At 38.1% G+C, this 19,822-nt stretch overlaps 1 protein-coding gene across 3 annotated transcripts in view; it reads right to left on the reverse strand.

Moving 5' to 3' along the window:
- The window catches only part of CDC123 (cell division cycle 123), an 80,543-nt gene that overhangs the window by 22,991 nt on the left and 37,730 nt on the right, over positions 1 to 19,822 (reverse strand). For all 3 annotated transcript variants that reach the window (XM_059711272.1, XM_059711278.1, XM_059711268.1), the window contains 4 exons: positions 18,775 to 18,881; positions 5,963 to 6,011; positions 3,648 to 3,723; positions 2,181 to 2,303 (listed from right to left, as the gene is read on the reverse strand). In XM_059711272.1, coding sequence (XP_059567255.1) covers positions 2,181 to 2,303; positions 3,648 to 3,723; positions 5,963 to 6,011; positions 18,775 to 18,881 — 355 coding nt within the window. The remainder of the gene's footprint in view (positions 1 to 2,180; positions 2,304 to 3,647; positions 3,724 to 5,962; positions 6,012 to 18,774; positions 18,882 to 19,822) is intronic.

Genomic DNA, 19,822 nt, shown 5'->3' on the forward strand with positions numbered 1-19,822 from the left:
GAAGCATTACATCATCTGTAGATAGATCCTTTGAAATGTATAATGAAATATCTAAAATGGCAGGACAAAAAACTCTTAGTATTAAAAAGTGACTCTGATCAGCCCTAGCCAGTTTGGCTCAGTAGATAGAGCGTCGGCCAGCAGACTGACAGTCTCAGGTTCAATTCTGGTCAAGGACACATACCTCGGTTGCAGGCTCCATCCCCAGCTCTGGTCTGGGCACATGCAAGAGGCGACCAATCGATGTATCTCTCTCACATTGATCTCTCTCTGTGTCTCTCATCCTCCCTTTCACTCTCTCTAAAAATTAATGGATACAAATTGGCACATAGGGAAAAAAAAATCAATGGAAAAATATCCTCTGGTGAGGACTAATCAAAAAAAGAAAAAAAAAAGGGACTCCGATCAAATAAGGTAAAATTAACATGCAACCATCAGCAATACCAAATAATAATATAGCAAAACACTTAAAATAGTGCTTCAAATCCTATCTACACTGAGTGTCCAGATTATTATGACCACCTGACGTTTGTAGGTAAATTAGCTATAATTTCACGCTGAAGTTGCTAGAGGGCCAGACCATTATAAATAGGGAAGCAGGTTGTTTACCATTACAGTAGAAGTGATTTTTTTCAGAAGATATGGGTAAACAATGTGATTTAACAGTCTTTGAACGTGGGATATATTTGAACGTGAGTGGCCAGATTATTATGACCACCCCATCAGTACTTCGTTGGGCCACCTTTTGCCTTCAATACTGTGGTGATTCTTCTTGGCACTGACTCCACGAGATGTTGAAAGGTGATGCGGGGAATCTGACACCATGCCTGTTGAATAGCACTGTCCAGTTCTATGAGATTTGATGGTTGAGGAACCAGCTGCCTGATGGCTCTTTTAACTTTGTCCCACAAATGCTCAATTGGATTGAGATCTGGTGATTGTGGGGGCCACCTAAGCAAGGTAAAGTCTCCCTCAGGTTCTTGAAACCACTCCTGCACAATATGAGCACCATGGCATGGCGCACTGTCTTGCTGGAAGAAGCCATCTCCATTGGGATACGCCATCAACATGAGGAACTTGATAAGTAACAATACTTAGGTATGCTGTGCTATTCAGATGTTGTTCCACACGAATTAAAGGGCCCAAATCATGCCAGGAAAACATGCCCCAAACCATAACAATGCCCCCACCAGCTTGAAGGGTTGTACCCATGCATGTGGGGTGCATGCTTTCATGCTGTTTCCGCCAAATTCTCACTCTGCCATCTGCATGATGCAACTGGAAACGTGACTCATCAGACCACAGGACTTTTTTCCAATGCTCGACTGTCCAATCCTTGTGTTCCTGTGCGAATTGGGGACGTTTTATCTTGGTAACTGCAGACAGCAAAGGTGTTCGAACAGGTCTTCGACTTCCATATCCCATACAATGCAGTGTATGGCTAATTTGCCTACAAACATCAGGTAGTCATAATAATCTGGCCACTCACGTTCAAATATATCCCACATTCAAAGGCTGTTAAATCACGTTGTTTACCCATATCTTCAGAAAAAAATCACTTCTACTGTCGTGGTAAACAACCTGCTTCCCTGTTTATAATGGTCTGGCCCTCTAGCAACTTCAGTGCGAAATTATAGCTAATTTGCCTACAAACGTCAGGTGGTCATAATAATCTGGCCACTCAGTATATATAATAAAAGCCTAAGTGACCCTTATGGCAGAACAACCAGAATGACCGGTCACTATGATGCGCACTGACCACCAGGGGGCAGATGCTCAATGCAGGAGCTGTCCCCTGGTGGTCAGTGTGCTCCCACTGGCTGAGCTCCACTCAGCCAGAAGCCAGGCTCACAGCTGGCAAGCGCAGTGGTGGTGGCAGGAGCCTCTCCCACCTCTGTGGCAGCACTAAGGAGCAGTGAGTCAAGTGGTAAGGAGCAGCAAACAGGCGGGCGGTAAGGAGCAAGCGGTCCTGGACTGTGAGAGGGATGTCTTGACTGCCGGACATCCCCCAAGGGATCCCGGACTGCGAGAAGGTGCAAGTCAGGCTGAGAGACCCTCGCCTCCAGTTCACAACTTCCGTGCACCAGGCCTCTAGTTTTAAAATAAGTGCCACTGTGATATAAGGTTCTTTAACATTATGCATTTCATTTCATTTCAATGAGTCATTAAAAAATACTCACAGTCTTCATCTAAGAATTTATACTGTATATGTTTCTTGAAGAAGTCTTGTATGCATCTGCAAATCTCCTCCTTTTGTTTAGAAATATGATCATAGTATTGTGTGTAATCCCTTTGAGAAATAGCTGGCAAGAAAATATTTTATATTCCATTAATACATAATACTCAGAAAACACCAAAATATGATTTAAACTCTTCTTGACAGAACCATTAAAGTAGATCAAAAGACCAATTAGAAGAATACTAATTGAACGATAGAAATACCAACTGTAAAGGCTTATATGGATCCTATAGTTCCATACTGCCATGCATTCTTACTTTAGAAATAGTAGTTATTTTTATTTAATATAATGGAAAAATTCAAAGCCATAAATATGCCTATTATATAAAAAAATGAAAGAACCAATTTTTACCCTGCACACATAGTCAATTGCTTTTCTTTGATTTTTCCAATGAACGCTCTATAAATTGCTATTCTTTTGCACTTTCTTTGGGAAAATGTAAAATATTCCTCACTATATGTCTCTAATATTTATATTGTACTTCATAGAAGCAGTCTACCTTTCTTGTTCATGCATACTATCCTGCCTTCACAACCCTGATGTTTCAAGGCATGGAAAAGTAAACATTCCTTTCTTCAGAGTGATTTGTTGATATTATTCTAAGTAAACTAAAGAGACTATTGGAAGAACTCCCTCAATTTGCTCTATGCCTAGGAAAAAAGTTCTGTGTTCTAAAAGAAGGGCTTCCACCCAATTTCTTAATCATAGGCCAATATGCTCCCTTCTTTAGCTGTACTTAAAGTGCAGCTTTTTCAGGAATACCTAATATTATGATAAATTACAACACATCAAGTTTCTTTTAAGTAAGCTAATATATGCCAGCATCATTTTCAATAAATAAATAATATTGATTTGATTTTGTTCAAATTACACTTTTCTTGGTTGAAGATAAATTTTAGTTCATGAAAAACATGCAGACAAAAAAAAAAGAGAGAGCAAATTATCTTCCATATTTAATTTAATCATAGCAAACAAAATAACCTGAAAGAAAATGGATGGCTTTTAAAATAACGCACTTACTTGTCCACATATTTTCTCTTCCTAGAATAATAAACAGTGTTCCAATAATAGAAAATAACTTGACTTTTTATGATGCTTGAAATAAGCAGTGTATAGCTAGTAATACTTAGTACAGTCCCAAAGAGACAGCAGGTAACATTAGACATATACTAAATTGGGAGGAATAAGGACCCTCACTTTCAACCCAGAATCCAGACATGGTGAACTGACAATACTATGTTCTGTGGAAACTGAATATGGCCTCAGCATTTCAAAGTCAGTTCGACTGGTTAGAGGAAGAGTCTGAGATAAAAACTGATTGCTACCCCTCTCCTAATTACTAGAAATTTCCTTCCATCAAAAGCTTGTATTTTTTAAACAATTACTTTCAAGGGTAAAATAACTTACCAATAAGCTTGTTTTCCTTGACAAAACATCGGAACTCAGCTCCAGGAATTAATTCACACCATTTTCGAAGAACAAGCTGTAGAAAAAGGAAAAAAGGTAACACATCTATATAACAAGGGATGTTTATTAGTCTAATAGACAAATTTATATTCAGACTGTCTTAACACTTGCCATTATTAAATTTTTTTTAAAAGGAGGTATCAGAAAACATTAATGTGAGATACAGGGAACAGAGTTGTGATCTATTAGTCTAATAAGCAGGAGATTGTGTTAAACTCTTTATGACAAAATGCATCTTTGTCATTTATTGTTTTGAGATATAATATAGACGCCCAAGGATGATGAAGTTTTATCACTGCTGTGGCATAAGTGGCCCTGTAATTCCTATGTTCTTCTCTCATTTAAGAATGTAAAAAAAATACAATAATTTCAAATTATCTACCTTAAATATCATTCCGTAACATGTACTCTGCTAAAATTATAATTATGGCTTATTACACAAAGAATCACTATAGCCCTTCCATGATGTTGGCATTATTTAAAAAAAACAACAACAACAATTCTATCAGTGACCCAAGTCATATATGGGTCTTAATACTGTAATTATTACTTAGTATACTACTTATACATTATTGAATTGCTACAATTTTATAAGTAGAACAGTTGACAAATGTATGCTTTGAGTCTGTTTTAAAATGTTCTTTGGAGAACATTAACTGTAATAAATGGTTAGTGTCTCCAGCCTCCCTTATCCTGTCATACTGCTCTTTTCCCTCTAAAACCTGTGAGACAGAACTTGAATTACTTTCCATGCCATTCCAAATCCCCCAGTGGACTCAGGATTCTCCCTCCCCACATCCTGTTCTTCCCAAAGTTAACTGTGCATGACATTCTTTAGCAAGCATATATACCATGTTGTTATATGATAATTTGATATAAGTATCTCATCCCTACTAAACAGTAAGTTCCTTAAGGGCAAGAAATTAATTCATTTCTGTGTTCCATTACAAGTATGTAATACATGGCAGATGCTTAGGAAATATTTGTCAAATAAAAGAGTAAATATGTAAAATAAGTAGCCACTAAAAATCATGATAAAAAAAATATTTAATGAACTAAGAAAGTGCCCACACTATGCTATACGTGTGGGGGGAAACAATACGCAAATGGCTTTATGAAGTGTGTATGTGCATGCACACGCGCGCACACACACACACATACACACCCTCAAATGCTAATACTGAGGACATATCTAGGTAACAGTTTCATGTTTCCTTGTAGTTTTATATTTTTTATAGCTTGCTTTTCTTAAAAAACTATATGGTTAAAATATGACTTAGAAATTTTAAATACACTGGTTTCTTTTTTTGTTTTTTAATCCTCACCCGAGGATATTTTTCTATTGATTTTTGGAAATGAGAAAGAGAGAGAGAGAAAAAAATATTGAAGTGAGAGAGAATCATGGATTGGGTCAGGGCCAGGAATCAAACTTGAGACCTTCAGTCCATAGGCCAATGCTCTATCCACCTAGCCAAATTGGCTAGGGCTGAAATGCACTAATTTAAAATTTCATCATTGTATATTCTAGGTAAAGCTTTAAATGTGTCAATTATTTTAAAAGAACCTAATTATTAAATAAAGAACCCCAAACTAAAATATTACACTGTTCTTATCCATTAAAAGCTTATGCTGGCATATATTCTTTTATAGCCCTGGTAACTTTATTTAAGCAAAAAAGGAAATAAGCAATTGTTGCATACTAATATTAAATTTTTGGAAAATTTGCATAGCATTATTGAAATAATGTTTTGGACAGGTACTACTACATTTGTGGTTGACTAAAAATATACAAAAAGGTGAATCTTCCCCATCTAACCCCTTTGTCCTTCTCCTCAGAGGCCAGCAGAGTTGTCAATTTCTCATATATTTCTCGGAAGTATTCTAGGAATATGTGAGTATATAGTGTATGCATAAATCTTTTTAGATACATGCAGACAAGAGCACATAATACATAGGATTCTGCTTGCAACTTTTTTCATTTTAATTACTCTAAGAATATTTTTTTTTTAGGCTTTTCAAACTAGGTTTTTGCATCCTCAGGAGTCCTGGAACCAATTCCCTGTGCATACTGAGAGACAATATTTGTCTACATACACTCTATAGAAAGAGAACATATATTTTTATATGTATATTTAATACATTTACAAATTCAATGACCCTAGGTTCCTAAAGAAATTAATCCAAAGAATAGCAGTTCTCAATACTTCTTCATGTAGGTTTATCAACTTCATTCAGATTTTTAAAAAGTTTCTTACCTCATATTCCATACAAGGATCTGGGGAATCATCAGTACAATGGATAAATCTTTGAGGGGGAAAAAATGTAATTGAATCTCTTTTAATATTGTCAGTTTATGCACACACATAACTTATATTTAATGTGAGATTAGGTTTTACTAAAAGTATCCAGAAACAGAAAATAATTTGAATTCAATGAACATGTATTAAGCACTACTTGAAGTCAGGCCTAACTCCCTGAAATATTGTTTCTTTAGTCCTCAAAACCACTAGATGAGCTACTACGGTATAATCTTCATTTTTCTGTCAAAAACAAAGGAAGAAAATAAGACCCAGTAAAGACCAAATTGGCAACCAAGCCAGGACTATAACCTAAATTGTGTCAACTGCAGGATTCCAAATGAAGGCAGGATGGCACTGCTGGTTTGCAATTCTCACTGGGTTCTTTAGGAATGATGCAGAAGTCTCTATGGACATCAACTCTGCCATCTAAAGTCACACAGAGTTAATCTAAACTTTCTCCCAAATGCCACTTAAGAAATAATTGATAGAACTAGTCATTCCTCTGTTAAGTATATTGCTTCCTCCTCTAATCCTTGTTTTAATGAACAATTTTTCATATTGTTTATTAAATGTTTACCTATGCCAAAGCCTCACTAGGCCCTGGGAATGCTAAAAAGATTAACAGTCTCTTGACCTGGAGGTTAGTCTGGTAGGGAAAGACTAACAGGTGGAGGAAGGATATAAAAACACTGAAAACAAAAATAAAAATACTCTAATACAGTAGTTCTCAACCTTCCTAATGCCGCGACCCTTTAATACAGATCCTCATGTTGTGGTGACCCCCAATTTCATTGTTACAAATTGAACATAATTAAAGCATAGTGATTAATCACAAAAACAATATGTAATTATATATGTGTTTTCCGATGGTCTTAGGCGACCCCTGTGAAAGGGTTGTTCGACCCCCAAAGGGATTCGTGACCCACAGGTTGAGAACCACTGCTCTAATAGCACAAAGAAAAAAGAGATTGGCTCTTGTGACAGGGGCGGGGAAGAGACAGTCAAGAAGACTTCATTCAACAGGAAGAGAAGAGCCTGCATTGAAAGCAAAGGGAAGTGGTGTTTAGTCAGAGAGGGAAGTGAGAAGGGTCACACAGTATCATAGAACTACTGAAGGTCAGTACTGATGGAGTGTAGAAGGCAAGGGGAGAACTGCCAAAAGATGAGGTTGGGGAGAAATTTTGGACAAGGAATGATGGGTCTTGTTTGTCTACTGAGAAAGGTTGTACTTTCTTATACAGAAACTAGAGGCCTGGTGCATGAAAATTCGTGCACTTGGGGGAGTCCCTCAGCTCGGCCTGCGCCCTCTCACAGTCTGGGATCCCTCTTGCAGTCCGGGAGCCCTACCTCCTCACAGCTCGGCTCACTGCTCCTTAGCACTGCCTGAGAGGTGGGAGAGGCTCCTGCCACCACCACTGTGCTCCCCTGGCTTCTGGCTGAGTGGTGCTCCCCCTATGGGAGTGCACTGACCACCAGGGGGCAGCTCCTATGTTGAGCATCTGCCCCTTGGTGGTCAGTGCGCGTCATAATGACCGGTTGTTCCACCATTCAGTCAATTTGCATCTTACCCTTTTGTTATATAGGATGGGGAGCTAGAAGAAGTTTCTAAACATGTGACAAAGATCATTCCATTTAAGCTTTAGGAATATCACTATGGCAATGGTACTAGGTAGCCTGGGGAAAGGATGGAAAACCAGAAGGCAGAAAAGACCAGGTGGAAGCTTGTTTAAATAGTCCTGGGGAGAGTTTAATTAAGGCAGCGGGAGTGGAAAGAGAGAGAAGCACTACATAAAGGCATTTCAGAGGCAGCGTCAATGTTGCTTCTTGACTAACTGAAGTGAGGGATGAGGGAACAAGAGGCCTGGATGACTCTGGGTGTCTGGCTCTGATGACTAGCTGGATGGTTATGAGAATGCCATTCACTAGGACAAGGAAAAGCAGGAGAAGTGAGGTGAGGAAAATATGGAGGATAATTTTGTTTGCGTGTGTAGAGTTAGAAACATCCTGGAAGAAACACACAGAAATGTCCAGTAAGCAACTGGCAAGTCAAAAGAAGGAGGAGCTGAAGATAGTTATCTGGGAGTAATCATCACATGGGTACAAGAGCTGAAGTCCAGAAAGCAGCAATGATCACTTCAGGCAGAAGACTGAATCCTCGGGAAAACCAACAATTCCAGAGTGAGTAAAATATGCAGTCAAGAGACATTTTTATAAATACAATACACAAATAACACAAAAATACCTTTAAAGATATCTTAAGTAATTCACAAGTAAAAGTGAGTTTAAAAAGCTTTTAAATTTCTCGGAACGTTTGATTAGGCTAGAATTTTCTGTGATCATTTATGATTTAGACTACAAAAAATAGCAATTCTAATTTATTTGGTTGACCAAAATCCTCAGAAATAGGACCTTTTTTTATTTTTTATTTTATTGGTTTTTTACAGAGAGGAAAGGAGAGAGATAGAGAGCCAGAAACATTGATGAGAGAGAAACATCGATCAGCTGCCTCCTGCACACTCCCCACTGGGGAAGTGCCCACAACCCAGGTACATGCCCTTGACTGGAATCGAACCTGGGACCCTTCAGTCTGCAGGCTGACACTCTATCCACTGAGCCAAACCAGTTTCGGCAGGAATAGGAACTTTTATTCTAATAATGAGGCACTGACTGATATAATCTGAATCACAAAGACAGGCACACAGCAGGTGCTTTGTTAAAGTGGGTTGTCTCTGTGCTAGTGAACAGGCACCATATGAAGCATCTTACTTCTGCTGCCTCATTTAATCCTTGCTAATCCCATGAGGAAGTGCTATTATTATTATCCACATTTATAACATGACGATACCAGGGTGAGAAATCATATAAAAGCACTAAACCACAGGCTGCACTGCTTCCCTCAAGGATAAAGGTCCTAGAACTGCTGTTATAAAGCTCTCAGAATTTCAATTAAAAAAAAAAAAGGAGATTCCAAAATGGCAGCAGAGTAAGCGGAAACTACACTGAAACTCTTCCAGGACCATCTAGAAATACAACTAAAATACAGAAAACCATCCTGAAAAATCAACTGAAGACTAGCTGAGAGAACCCTAATAACCAAGGATGGAAAGTGGAGACTGCTTTTTTTCCTATAAAGACTGATAGGAAGTGTGGAGGCACAAAAGCACTGGGATCCCACAGACAGAAGCTGAAGTTCCGGAGGAATATCTCAGCTGTGGGGGGTTCCCACTGAGAACTCGGGTCTAAATCCCAAATTGGGCTTCCTGCCCCAGAGCACCAGAACTGAGAGAGTTGCCCAAATAACATCTGGCTGTGAAAGGCAGAAGGAGTGCTGTCAGCCAGGGAGAGATGGCTGGAAATGCAGGCACCCTCTTAAAGGGCCAATGCACAAAAATTAAGTGTGCAGCTACCCACCATGGGCTCTGGCAGAGGGAGGGCAGAGTGGATTAGAGTTGTGTGAGGAGAGTCCAGGAGAGTTGTGTGATTAGAGTTGCGGTTGGAGCTCAGAGGAAGCCACCCAGGTTTCGTGTGCTGAGTCCTTCCTCACAATATGGAGGACATCTTTCTCTGTGGACCTTTGTTAGCCAGGTGGTTTTTGCCTTGGGGGAAGGCAGTTGCTTGACACTGTAGGAAGACCTCTCACACCACTCTGTGGTCCATAGCCTGAAGCTAATCAAGACTGAGTGTCAAATGGTCTGCAGACAGAAGTGGATCTCTGGAGAATTTGAGGCTTTGCCTGATCACCTTCTGGGCCCAGGGCTAGCAAAAGCAGACCCTAGTACACATCTTGTTCCTTTCCTAAGGCACCTAGCCCCAGCAGAGGGAGCCACAAGCTGTGAATTGCTGATAGCTCCAAACAAAGTACTCAGAGCCAGTCAGAAACAGCATCTGACATTGTCCTGCACTGGAGATTGGATATCATAGCAGATCTGCCTAATACACAGGCACAAATCCAAACAGGTAGTCAAAAAGACAAGCCCAAAGTGAAAGAACAGGAGAATTCTCCAGAGGAAGAACTAAACAAAATGGAGATAAGAAATTTATCAGATATGGAGTTCAGAATAATGATGGCAAAGATGCTCATTAGTGGGAAATAAAGAATGACAGACCACTAATAAAGATCACTGGAATGAATACACATAAGATTAGGGGAAGCTGAGGATCAAATCAGTGAATTAGGAGACATGGTAGAAAAAAATCACCCAACCAGAGAACCAAAAAGAAAAAACAATTAAAAACTGAAGGACAGCTTAAGGGTGATGTGGGACAACAAGAAATGTAACAATATTCACAAAATAGGAATACCAGGAGGGGAAGAAAGTGAGCAAGGGCTAGAGAACAAGGTTGAAGAAATAATGGCAGAAAAATTCCCTAACCAGCTGAAGGAAAGTCACACAAGTTCAGGAGGCACAGAGAGTCCCAACAAGAGAAATCCAAAAAGGGCCACGCAAAGATACATCATAATTAAAATGTCAAAACTTAAAGACAAGGAGAGAATTGTAAAAGCAACAAGAGAAAAGCAATTTGTTACCTACAAAGGAGCTCCCATAAGGCTGTCAACTGATTTCTCATCAGAATCTCTAAAGGCCAGAAGGGAATGGCATGAAGTATTCAAGGTAATGAGAAACAAGGATCTGAAACCAAGATTACTACACCAGCAAGGCTATCATTCAAAATAGATGGTGAAATAAAAAGCTTCCCAGACAAGCCAGCACTATAAGAAATGCTAAGGGAGCTGCTGTAATAAGAAGAAATAGAAAGAGAGAAATATAGGCATACAGGATTAAAATGGTAATAAATAAATACATATCAATAATAACCTTAAATGTAAATGGATTAAATGCTCCAATCAAAAAACATAGGACAGCTGAATGGATACAAAAATATGATATAATTTACGCTGTTACAAGAGACCCATCTCAGTACAAAAGACTCACATACAAAGAGAGTGAAGGGGTGGGATAAAATTTTTTTTAAAAAGAATTTAAAAAATACATAAAAAGTATAAAGTACATATGTGTTACTTTTCTAAGAAGTCAATTCAAGTTCACTTTAAAAGTTAATATTTTAGCTTCCAAATAACCAATAGTCATGATCATGATAAAACTGACTGACTTTCTTTTCTTAATTTAAATGTATCTAAAACAAATAAGAGAAATGAAAGGAGAGAAATGACACAGTAACTCGAATAAACAAAATAACATCGCATTATCTCAATGGTTAATGTAGCAACAGAACTACTACCACTTTCATTTCTGAAATGTGATTTTGATCATGTGGAAGCCATATTTTTGTAAGTCTGATAACAGAGGATAGTCCTTATTAAAATAGTGTTCTATAAAGAACAAGGTAGATTAAGGGTTTCTATCTACCTTTTTTAAAAACACTATAGGAAAACCAAAAGGAACATAAATCTTCACTACCTAATATTTTTTAATTTTTATAAGCATTTATTTGAACCAAACTGAGGACAATATTGGGAAGCAAGATCTCAAATGCTCTGTTATCTAATTTTTTCATGTTTCTATATTCCTACAAATTATGATTTCAACCCTTGGTTAACCCTTACTGCTACTTTAAAAGATACATATTACAATACATAGTTGCTTTCTATTATCCTATAACAGAAAGTGTTGATTGGTTTAGCATTTAATGTATTTTTAAAACTTGACTAATTTCAAGGTAGCAATGCGAACATATGTGGCATTGAGGTTACTGGACAAGGCTTCTTCTTACTAAAATGATTAACCAGATGGCCAAGTTATCATTCCTAAAAGGAGAATAAAGTGGAGAGCCATATGGTTAAAACTGAATGTAAAGGTCAACAATATTTTCAAGAGCCCAATCCAAATACGGAAGGAATGTTGTATGTCGATATTTATATCCCATTTATATTCTGAAGAAGGTAAGTTGAAAAAGCAAAATTGAGTGAGATAATTAAGAGTACTAACAACACTTGAACTTTTATGATCCTTATATAAATTTAATAGTCCTAATATTCCAGGTTTAAAAGAAAATCTTTAAATTAAGGCTACTTATTACATTGAGAATACTAGCAGAAACAATACTAGCAGAAAATATGAGTATGCTAATAGAAACAAAGAAATCTCTTCAGTCATATCATATTTTAAAACGTTTGCATTATTTATTCCCTCACTGCTCCTCTTAAAAGGCCGGCACCAAAAAATGAATTTACAAGCTCCCACTTCCTCTGAGCTCCAGTGCCGGGTGAGGCTCTGGAGGACCCAGACACATACAGGGAGAAACTGGACAGTCTGGCATGGGGCAGGAACTCAGGGACGACTTTCTTACAGACAGAGATGCTAGCATCGGTCATTGTTCCCCTGCTGGGACCTCCCCGGTGCAGGGCTGACTGGCAGCCATTTCTGTTTGCTTTGCCCTGGTAATTCCCTGTGACCCTGCCCCACCCAATTTACAATCCCACCCAAGCTGTGTGCTGCGGCTTTTGCATATGAATGGTCTGTCCTTTCTCAGGCTAAAAACCTGTCAAACAAGCTGAACCTGGGTGAGGGAGCCCCAAATCTATCAATAAAAGGCCCAAGACCCGGTACCAGCACCAGCCTGCCTTGCTCCACAGCTGGGCCTCATCTGGGCGCTTCCAAACCTGATACAAAGAGGAGGAATCTGCAGATCCCTCTGTAGCTCCTGATGGATGGCCCCAGACAGTGGCTGACTTTGGAGACCCAAGAGCCAGTATATCCAGTGGTCAGCATGAGACCATACCAGATTACAACTCTTCACATCCATGAACAACACACTCAAGGGGCAGACTCAGGGAGCACCAAAGCCCCACTGAAAACAAGTCCTGCCCTATAAGGCTGTCTCCTACACAGCAGCTCTCCCACTATAGTCACAGCTGGTCCTCACAGCCAATTGGCTTGGAGGTCAATTCCTCCCAGTGACACCAACAGCAATCAAGGTTCAACTACAAAAAAACTGTGCATACAGCCCACAAAGGGGTGCACCAAGAGTGTCCACCTCAGGTGATTGGGGAGGCTGAGCCACTGGGCCCTATAGGACACCTACTACAAAAGGCCACTCTATCAACTCAAGGAGACTTAGCAGCTACCCAACACATAGAAACAAACACAGGGAAGCAGCCAAAATGTGGAGACAAAGAAACATGTCACAAATGAAAGAAATGGAAGAAAGCAAACTATTGGATAGAGAGTTCAAAACCGCAGTTATAAGGTTACTCAAGAATCTTCTAGAGACCTCTGAGGAACTTAGTGAGACTTTCAAGGATCTTAATGAGAATGCCAAATAAAAAATGGAAAAGGACCAGTCATAAATTAAGCATACACTGACTGAAATAAAGAATCATATACAGGGATTCAATAGTAGACTAGAGGACCCCAAGAATCAAATCAATGATTTGAAATACAAGGAAGCAAAAAACACCCAACCAGAAGAGAAAAAAGAAAAAAGAATCCAAAAATATGAAGACAGTGGAAGGAGCCTCTGGAACAACTTCAAGCATATCAATATCTGAATTATGGGGGTGCCAAAAAAAGAGAGAGAACAAGATATTAAAAACTTATTTGAAGAAATAATGACAGAAAACTTCCCCCACCTGGTGAAAGAAATAGACTTACAAGTCCAGGAAGCACAGAGAACCCCAAACAAGAGAACCCGAAGAGGACCACACCAAGGCACATCATAATTAAAATGCCAAGAGAAAATGACAAAGAGAGAATCTTAAAAGCAGCAAGAGAAAAACAGTTACCTATAAGGAAATGCCCATACTACTGTCAGCTGATTTCTCAACAGAAACTATGCAGGCCAGAAGAGAGTGGCAAGAAACATTCAAAGTGATGAATAGCAAGAACCTACAACCAAGATTACTCTACCCAGCAAAGCTATCATTTAGAATTGAAGGTCAGATAAAGAGCTTCACAGACAAGAAAAAGCTAAAGGAGTTCATCACCACCAAACCAGTATTATATGAAAAGCTGAAGGGCATTCTTTAAGACGAGGAAGAAGAAAAAAGTAAAGATAAAAAATATGAATCACAAAGTGACAAATACATATCTATCAACAATTAAATCTAAAAGTCAAATGAATAAAAATCTGATGAACAGAATAAACTGGTGAATGGAATAGAATCAGGGGCATGGAAATGGAACAGACAGACAATTCTCAGAGTGAAAGGGGTGTGGGGGGGTGCGGGAAGAGATTAGACAAAGATCTTATATGCATGTATGGATTACCTATAGGTATAGACAACAGGGTGGTGAGGGCCTGGGGTGGGAACCAGATGGAGGGGAGAGCTATGGGGGGAAAAAGAGGGACATCTGTAATAATCTCAACAATAAAGATTAATTAAAAAAAATATTTTAAATCTTGGGAAGAAAAATAAATACAGAGCAAAGGGGAAATTAAACATCAAAATTCTGGTGGTACAGCTTTATTGCTCACCAGGAACCAAAATAAGAGTTCTGGCAAACAGATTCTATTTCTTCAGATTTCACTGGTGGCAGAAAAGGAAAGGTAAAAGTAAAATGACAATGAATTAAGGGTGATTAGGTGTGTTCATACTAATTTTCATAGAATTTTTCTTCAAAAACAACCTAAAGCAGAAAACTGTCATTAAATAAGTGGGCCTTAAAAATCATGAGGTAAAGGTTCTGTTAGGTCCCGCTTATGCACCAAGTTTTACTCCTGAAACTGTTTGCTGCTGAATTTTAGGATTAATAACCAGTTGTGTGATAATCTTGAGAAAAAATGTATAAAAATTATGTTGAAATAGCCACGTATAAATAACTAAGACAAGTGAAATGTCCTGACCTCTGGTTAAATCTCCTTAGCCACAAGCCCCCCAAAGAAAAAAAAAAATAATGGATTAATTTTTCACTTAGCCCAAGTGAGTGTCAGATATCTTTTTCTAGATTGGGCAACTGAAGTGATAGTTAATCAATAAAATAATTAATGAGCCCTGACAGGTTTGGCTCAGTGGATAGAGCGTCGGCCTGTGGACTGAAGGATCCCAGGTTCGATTCCGGTCAAGGGCATGTGCCTTGGTTGTGGGCACATCCCCAGTGGGAGGTGTGCAGGAGGCAGCTGATCGATGTTTCTCTTTCATCAATGTTTCTAACTCTCTATCCCTCTCCCTTCCTCTCTGTAAAAAAATCAATAAACTATATTTTTAAAAAATAATATTAATAATAATTAATGAAAGAAGCCTTATGACTCAGCAAGTCTAATCACATAGAATGTTTATATCTGGGCAAATACACTCAGCAAGTAAAATACAAGCAGATTATTTCAAATGTGTCCTATTTTAACTTCCCCTTTTTAAAGCTTCTTGGGTACGATAACCATTTGAGGAACAGGAAAAATAGGTGTACTTAATATTCTATATCAAATTACAATGGTGGTAGACAAAACTGAAGGTCTACCCTTTAGCTATTCCCAACCTTCATCCTTGCTAACAGAGTTGTGACTGTTCCTATCAGGAAGCACTTGAGGTCCGATATCACCTCTGGGACCCCAGGGGTACACGTGTTGAGTAATCTTTAGTAGTCCTCATGGCGAGGGCCTAGACAGTAGCATCAGGATCAACTGGGAAAGTTGGAAATTACACTCTTGGGCACGACTCCCATCCTACTAAACCAGAAACTCTGGGGGTGGGGACCAGCAATCTGTGTTTTATCAGACTCCCCAGATGATTCTTATGCCTGCTAAGTTTGAGAGCCCCCTGGTCTAAACCAATCACAGCATTTCTGTTCCCTCTGCCAGCTACTGGATTAGGCTGGGTAACTGTGCAAAGAATGAGCCTGACAGGAAGTATCCTGGGAAGCTTCCAGAATGCTTTACTTGCTCACATACAAAGGAGAGGAAATATGCCGTATTTTTTATTCAGGTACTGTCATGTCTTTATGGGATACCTGGAATTATAGCAGCAATCCTGTAACCATTTGGTGAGAAACCCAAATACCAAGCCAATAGCCAAGGACGACAGCAGGGAAAGACTGAAGGAGTCTGGGTCCCTGGTAACCATGACAAGCTACAGATTAACCTAGAAAAATGCCATTGGCAGGCTTCTTGTTAAATAATATCTTTTAAAAAACCATGTGTAAATTATTTTTAGTTGGCCTTCTGTTAACTTGCAATCCTGATAATATCTTTGTGGGGTTTTTTTTAAGGCAAGTCCCAAAATAGCATAAACAACATAATTTCACTTTCATAATATTACACAATTTTATACATACCTATAACTATATATTACAATATTTTATTCTATTCTGTTGTATTTTAATTTCAAGCATTTTGAAAAGGAGAAATCATAACTTTATTAAGTAAAAGTACAGAGAACATTTAGAATGATGTTGAAATTATATTCTGGTTTTGTTTCTACTAACTAGCTTGTTAAAATAAATTACTGATAGATTTAGGCTTCAATTTTCTAACTGATCAAAGAAATGATTAAGTCACTGACATTGTCCTATCCAATTTAAAGAATTATACTCTTAATTTAATCTTTAAGGGGTCCTAAAAAGAACTCTGTGATGTGACAAAAGTTCATATTTCATTAAAGGTCCTATCAATAAAGATTTTTATGTTATAACTAGAGGCCTGGTGCATGAATTCATGCACAGGTGGGTTCCAGCCAGCCCAGCCCCAACCGATCGAGCTGGACCAGCAGAGGGAGGGGCCGTGGGTGGTTGGCCAGCTGGGCCTGCCCCCGATCAGGGCGGGGGGGCCACTGGGGGTGGGGGCAGCCAGGGGGAGGGGCCATGGGCAGTTGGCCAGCCGGCCCTGCCCCTTGGTTGAACTCCTGGTCAAAGGGAGAATTCTCATATTAGCCTTTTATTATATAGGATTAGACTTACTAATTGTTCTGTAATTCACTACTTACAAACATTTCCAGAAAAGGATGACATAATAGTGCTACTGGGCTGAAAGCTGAGTGCTTGGCATTAGATCCTGCAACTCCCAATTATTTATATGAAGAGAAGGATGGTATTCTGTGGGTAAACATTCTTAATTCAAGGCTTCAAATTCACCTGATAACTTAACTTCTTTCCCATGCAAAAGTCAAAAGGTACAAAATGCAAAACAACTGACTCATATTTCCACTGGAATCACAGTTAAATTCATGTAAGACAAAAGGGAGAGATGGGCAAAGAAGAGACAGATCATTAAACTGGAAAGATGATTTAGAAAACCAATAGTCACAGGGAATTAAAAGTGGTTTACAATTATTTTTGGAAAGAAAAAGATTTCCTCATACTCTCACTACAACTAATATTAAAGGTACACAAAAATCCAGACCTGATGAATTAATAGATAGTATTTTTAATGTAAAATATTTCAAAACCTCTTTACTTAAAGCATTAGATGTCAAAAGGCTTTGTATCAGAAAAAAGATAGTCACGACTTCCTCTAATCAGAGGCTATCTCCTAGAATAAAAATGCTACTGCGTTATTACTAAAACAAGGGCTACCATACACCTAATACCAATATTATTACTTAACTTCATTTTCTTTAATGAATACTAAATCCATATACTCAAGCTGCAAACTCAGATGCAAAAGAATTGATGAATAACTGACATGTAGTAAATTTATTTTTTTCCTGCCAGGCTCCTCTTCAAAAAAGAATTTGAAGCTAAAATAAATGAATGGGCAGGAAAACTAAATTGCATGGATGAGGAAGAAATGGCATGCATATACAATACATATACAATATTTTCAGCTGCTTAAGTTTCTAAATTTTGTGGTACGCTTTACGTTAGAGGTCAGTTTAAAGATTAGTTGAGATAACTAGTTTGGTAGGATGAGAAATCTAGAAGAATAACTGCTATTTGATGACAGAACAAAAGAAGCATAAAGAGATCACCCACAGCTCAACAGTACAGTTGTGCTGTCTGCCTACCATGACATGAGCCGACTCAAGTTCTTTAGCAATAGAGTAACTGGCAAAGGAAGAAAAACAGCAATTACACTTGTAGAAATTTTCCTTTATCCTAGAGAAAAATTAGAAAAGTACACAAAGATTTACATATTCACTGCAGAGTTGTATATAAGGATAGAAGATTGGTCAAACAAATTATGCCATCACTATCCAGAGGAATATTAGTAAGGTAATTTAGAATAATGATGCATTTAAGTATTTAATAACACATACAAATGTTTGCTATACACTACAAGTGCAAAAGCAGTCCACTAAGCAATATGAACTATATGATTCCATTTTTGTTTTAAAAAATTAGAATACAGTTAAATATATATATATATATATATATATATATATATGTACATATGTGTAGATAAGATTTTTTAAGTATATCAAACTAAACTGTGGTGAGATCATGGATACTTTCACATTTCCTGTTTTTGTTTAGCTATAGTTCCTAATTTTGTTTTTTTATGATATGCATATACTGGGGGTGAGGTTTTTTATCTTTTTTTTTTAATTACAGTTGACATTCAGTATTATTTTATATTAATTTCTGATGTAAAGCACAGCAGTTAGACATCTATATACTAGTTTTATAATATGAACAAAAGTACCAAAACATTTAATGGGTAGATATATAGAAAGCCCATTTAGGAATATTCATTGTATAGCAATTTCTATAAAGGAAAAAGAAAGGTTTGCTTTAAGAGATCATTTGACAATATGAAATAGACTTGTTACATGGAACTGCTGTTTACAATAGTTCTAGGTCTAATGAAATTTCATCTACAGAAAATATCTCAGAAATAGGGAAACTACTGACATGGAGAACAAGAAACATACTTACGGTTGAGTGAAGTCACGAGTGATGAAATCAGAACTCTTGAACAGTAGAAAGATGTCGCTGAGGGTTTTACATTTCAGAGAACTATTCATTGCTATCCAGTACGCATCCTAAATAATAAAACACATACAACTTAGTATTTTGCCAAATTAGTTACTATGAATGAATCGTAGGCCTGTATACCAAGTTAATAATGCTTACTTTTACAAGGGCTTAAAGAAAAAAGCCAGGTAAGAATTTAACTATACTGTCAAATGTCAATTACACTTCTAAACCATGAATAGCATCACCATTGCATGTTGACACTCAGTTATAAACACAGATGTTAAAGCCCTCACCCTTTTAACTCAGGCAAAGCATTTCCCTAGGTTTTTCTGGCTAATGATGAAAGAAGCGGGGGGGGGGGGGGGGGGGGGGGGGGAGGTATCAGAAATGCTAACTCTTGGGCTAGAAGACAGAGGTGTAAATAAACAGGCTGACCAACTACTCTCTAAGAAAAAGGAGATCCTTTATCTTCTTCCTGTTTCGGGAGAGCTAGAACACTTGAAGTTTGATAATAGAGCACTTAAGACCCAAGTCTATCAAATATGGGAGAGCGGAAGTGGTGAGATATTCTGAACCATCACAATTTTAAATGATGAATCATACATATAAACAAAACAAAAAAGAGGAAGAATATCAGGCATAATAGGCACAAAACTTAGTGAAACATGCCTAAAAATGACAAAATAATTGTAATTTAAAAACATACTTCTCCCATAGATAGATCAGACACAGGACAATAAAATATTTTTGAGAGTCCTAGCCAGTTTGGCTCAGTAGATAGAGCGTCAGCCTGCAGACTGAAGGGTCCCAGGTTTGATTCCAGTCAAGGGCACATGCCCGGGTTGCAGGCTCGATCCCCAGTGGGGGGCATGCAGGAGGCAGCGAATCAATGATTCTGTCTCATCATTGATGTTTCTATCTATCTCCCCCTCTTCCTTCCTCTCTGAAATCAATAAAAATATATTTTAAAAAAATAAATAAAAAATAATTTTGAGAAAACTAATGA

Source organism: Myotis daubentonii, chromosome 1 (assembly GCF_963259705.1).
Source record: "Myotis daubentonii chromosome 1, mMyoDau2.1, whole genome shotgun sequence".
Lineage (NCBI taxonomy): Eukaryota > Metazoa > Chordata > Mammalia > Chiroptera > Vespertilionidae > Myotis > Myotis daubentonii.